The sequence below is a fragment of the Sitodiplosis mosellana genome, unplaced genomic scaffold (genome assembly GCF_009176505.1).
Source record: "Sitodiplosis mosellana isolate CC-2019 unplaced genomic scaffold, AAFC_SMos_1.0 Smas_scaffold_6436, whole genome shotgun sequence".
Taxonomy (NCBI): domain Eukaryota; kingdom Metazoa; phylum Arthropoda; class Insecta; order Diptera; family Cecidomyiidae; genus Sitodiplosis; species Sitodiplosis mosellana.
Genome location: NW_022601664.1, coordinates 1 through 3529, shown reverse-complemented (window position 1 = coordinate 3529; position 3529 = coordinate 1). Strand labels below are relative to the sequence as shown.

Sequence of the window (3529 nt, the reverse complement as noted above, 5' to 3'; positions counted from 1 at the left end):
TTAGGTCCAGAGATGTGGCTAGTATATTTTGAAAGGGCTCGGCCGCGCGAGTTAAAAACACGGTACGGTTACTTTGGAAGTGTTCGTATTCTTTAAAAATTAATCTATATGCAAAATTACTGGTTTTAGCCATGGATTTTTCAACATTAAAGACTGTAAAATTTACAGTAGACAGCATAGGACCAAAAGTGCGATGGTTCTTGAAACAAGAGAGCCATAGCTTTCAAACGCGCTATAGAACATTGAAATCGATTCAGTGGTTTAAAAGTTATGGACCTGAAAAGTGTGGAAACATTATTGAAAAATCTCAATTTTAGCTACATTTTTCATGTTTGCTTCAAGAGATCTCTGTGAATTCATAATTATCTGGCAGATTTTATATTTGTATCGTAAAATTGTATCAATTCTGAACAATTTAGACCTAGATCTGATTGCTGTCCGACCACTAACAGAGAAGTAACAGTTGTACTTAAGCGCTGGCGAACGTTAAAAATCAAGAAAAATCAAAATTAAAGGCAATCCAATAATCATGTTCCGAAGATCCAAAGGTCATATATTTTTGGGAATCTTATTTTTTGGTCAAATTTGGAGCCAATCTGATGGAAAATTTGGGTACTTCTCATACAAAAGTTTCGAATTTCATCTCTGAAATAGCAACATTTGTATGGGAGGTACCTTTATTTCTTTACCGATTGGCTTCAAACTTGGTAAGTTTCAAATTTTTGTACAAAAAATGGGCCTCGTAAAATATGAAGCTAATTGATCAATAAATAAAGGTACCTCTCATACAAATTTTGCTATTTCAGAGATGAAATTCGAAACTTTTGTATGAGAAGTACCCGAATTTTCCATCAGATTGGCTTCAAATTTGGCCTAGTTTCGGTTTTTGACCAAAAAATAAGATTCCCAAAAATATATGACCTTTGGATCCTCGGAACATGATTATTGGATTGCCTTTAATTTTGATTTTTCTTGATTTTTAACGTTCGCCAGCGCTTAAGTACAACTGTTACTTCTCTGTTAGTGGTCGGACAGCAATCAGATCTAGGTCTAAATTGTTCAGAATTGATACAATTTTACGATACAAATATAAAATCTGCCAGATAATTATGAATTCACAAAGATCTCTTGAAGCAAACATGAAAAATGTAGCTAAAATTGAGATTTTTCAATAATGTTTCCACACTTTTCAGGTCCATAACTTTTAAACCACTGAATCGATTTCAATGTTCTATAGCGCGTTTGAAAGCTATGGCTCTCTTGTTTCAAGAACCATCGTACTTTTGGTTCTATGCTGTCTACTGTAAATTTTACAGTCTTTAATGTTGAAAAATCCATGGCTAAAACCAGTAATTTTGCATATAGATTAATTTCTAAAGAATACGAACACTTCCAAAGTAACCGTACCGTGTTTTTAACTCGCGCGGCCGAGCCCGTTCAAAATATACTAGCCACATCTCTGGACCTAAAATACTGTCGGCTAGTGTAAGAAGTGTGTAGAGGCAATGCAAAAAGTTAGGCAGATTTGTTTACAAAAAAAAAATTAACAAAACCAAAATTTCCATAAGGAAATGTATTGGCAATGTAAAACTGCGAGAAATAGCTGACTGCGGATACAAGAGCCGCGCTCGATATTAGGCAGCACCGAATGTCTGGTTTTGGTAAATATTTGCACAGTGTTTCACGATAGATTTTCAATATTATCAGTCCACGAAAATCAATCAGTTACCAATGTGAAATTACCAAAATCTTATTTTGTTCAAAATAAATCCATCCAATACAATTTTATACGCAGTATAATAGGATAATAAATGACATGTTGGCAATTTACAACAAAGCACAAATTTGTGCATTCGATAAACCCTTTGATTGTGGACTAAAATTATATCCGGATCTAAAAGAAATCATGGCTCGCGGTCGTGATTGGGATGAACTACTTTATGTTTGGGGAGAATGGCGGCGAAAGTCTGGCGAAAATATGAAAGAACTGTACGAGCAATTGGTTGATTTGACAAATGATGCTGCAAATTATAATAGTAAGCAAGAATTGTTTCTTCTTCTTTTCAAATAGAACTGCTTACAATTTGCCAATTGTTATCAAAGATTTCAGCAACGCGGCTGAGTACTGGACCTTCCCATTTGAATCATACAACATACGACAAGATATGGAAACGGTGTGGAATGAAGTTATGCCATTATACGAACTAATTCATGCATATGTCCGTAGAAAATTACGTGAATATTATGGTCCCAACAGAATAAGTCGAAATGCACCACTTCCCGATCACGTTCTGGGCAATATGTATGCTCAAACGTGGACTAATATTATGGACATAACAATACCATTTCCTGGACGAAGTTTCGTTGACGTAACACGAGAAATGCGTGAACAAGGTTACACTCCTCAAGTCATGTTTCAAATCGCGGAAGGTAATTTTTTTTTAATTCTTCATATTAGATTTATTTGATTTGGATCGAAATGATTTTTATGCTTTTAAGATTCAAAAAATAATTTGAAAAACGTGTCCAAACAGAGTTCTTCCTGAGTTTGAATTTAACTGCTTTGCCTACTGATTTTTGGCTCGAGTCCGTATTAGAGAAACCTCCACCAGATCGACAATTGTTGTGTCAACCATCAGCATGGGACTTTTGTAATCGGGAAACTTACCGGTAAATTTCTTCTAACCACTTATTATCTACGGTTTTTATCAGTCATATATTCAATTTTCTCCATACATTTAGCATAAAAATGTGCACGAATGTTAATCACAAAGACTTAATCACAGTTCATCATGAGATGATGCATGTGCAATACTTTTTAAGCTATCGTCATCAGCCAAAAGTCTTCCGTGATGGAGCTAATTCAGGTAAAGAATTGTTTTTTTTTTTTTCATATTAATCCAATTAAGTCGGCAAATGTTTATTAAAAGCACAAATTCAATTGATATAGCGTCACAATATTAGTATCATGAAAACACTCATACGCATTGGTACGAGCAATTTCCTAAACTTACTTCCACATTCGATAGATGTTTTTGTTGAAATAGTTACAATTGTTTTCCATTTCATTTCTATCGATACGCCTTTTAGTGTTTTCATAATTACACTCGTGTGAACTTGTACGATTAAGTTTTATTTCCCACTTTCTCCATTTACAACGCGATCGTGGCAAGTCTTGAGAACTGACAGTAGTAGTGCTTACGAATGCTTAACTTGTAAATTGTTGAATATGGAAATTTTTCAACTTACATTTTCAAATGAAGCAACGATAAGATATTATTGAAGCCACACTAATTATTTGGATGATTTACAATAAAGCAACAAAAAATTAATATATGCATACACAAAAACACACTGTATAAAAAATAGCAATAACGCATGACTTGATTTCGTGAATAAAATAATAATAACAATGAGTAAAAAAAAGATTATCCGCACTTGCGTGCTCAATTTTACACCTTTTAGATAATACGGTTGTATGAATAAACTTCACGCTAAGTTGATTCCGTTTTACGTATGGCATGTATGC

General features: G+C 34.0%; 1 protein-coding gene across 1 annotated transcript; it reads left to right on the top strand.

Annotated features, from left to right (window-relative positions):
• Nucleotides 1-1647: 1647 nt before the first annotated feature.
• On the top strand, nucleotides 1648-2867 carry LOC129579704 (angiotensin-converting enzyme-like; the record flags this gene model as incomplete). Its single annotated transcript, XM_055469872.1, has 4 exons — nucleotides 1648-2036; nucleotides 2104-2430; nucleotides 2535-2670; nucleotides 2743-2867. Coding segments are annotated over exons 1-4 (808 nt in total), but the record flags the coding sequence as incomplete, so codon positions are not given.
• Nucleotides 2868-3529: the final 662 nt, after the last annotated feature.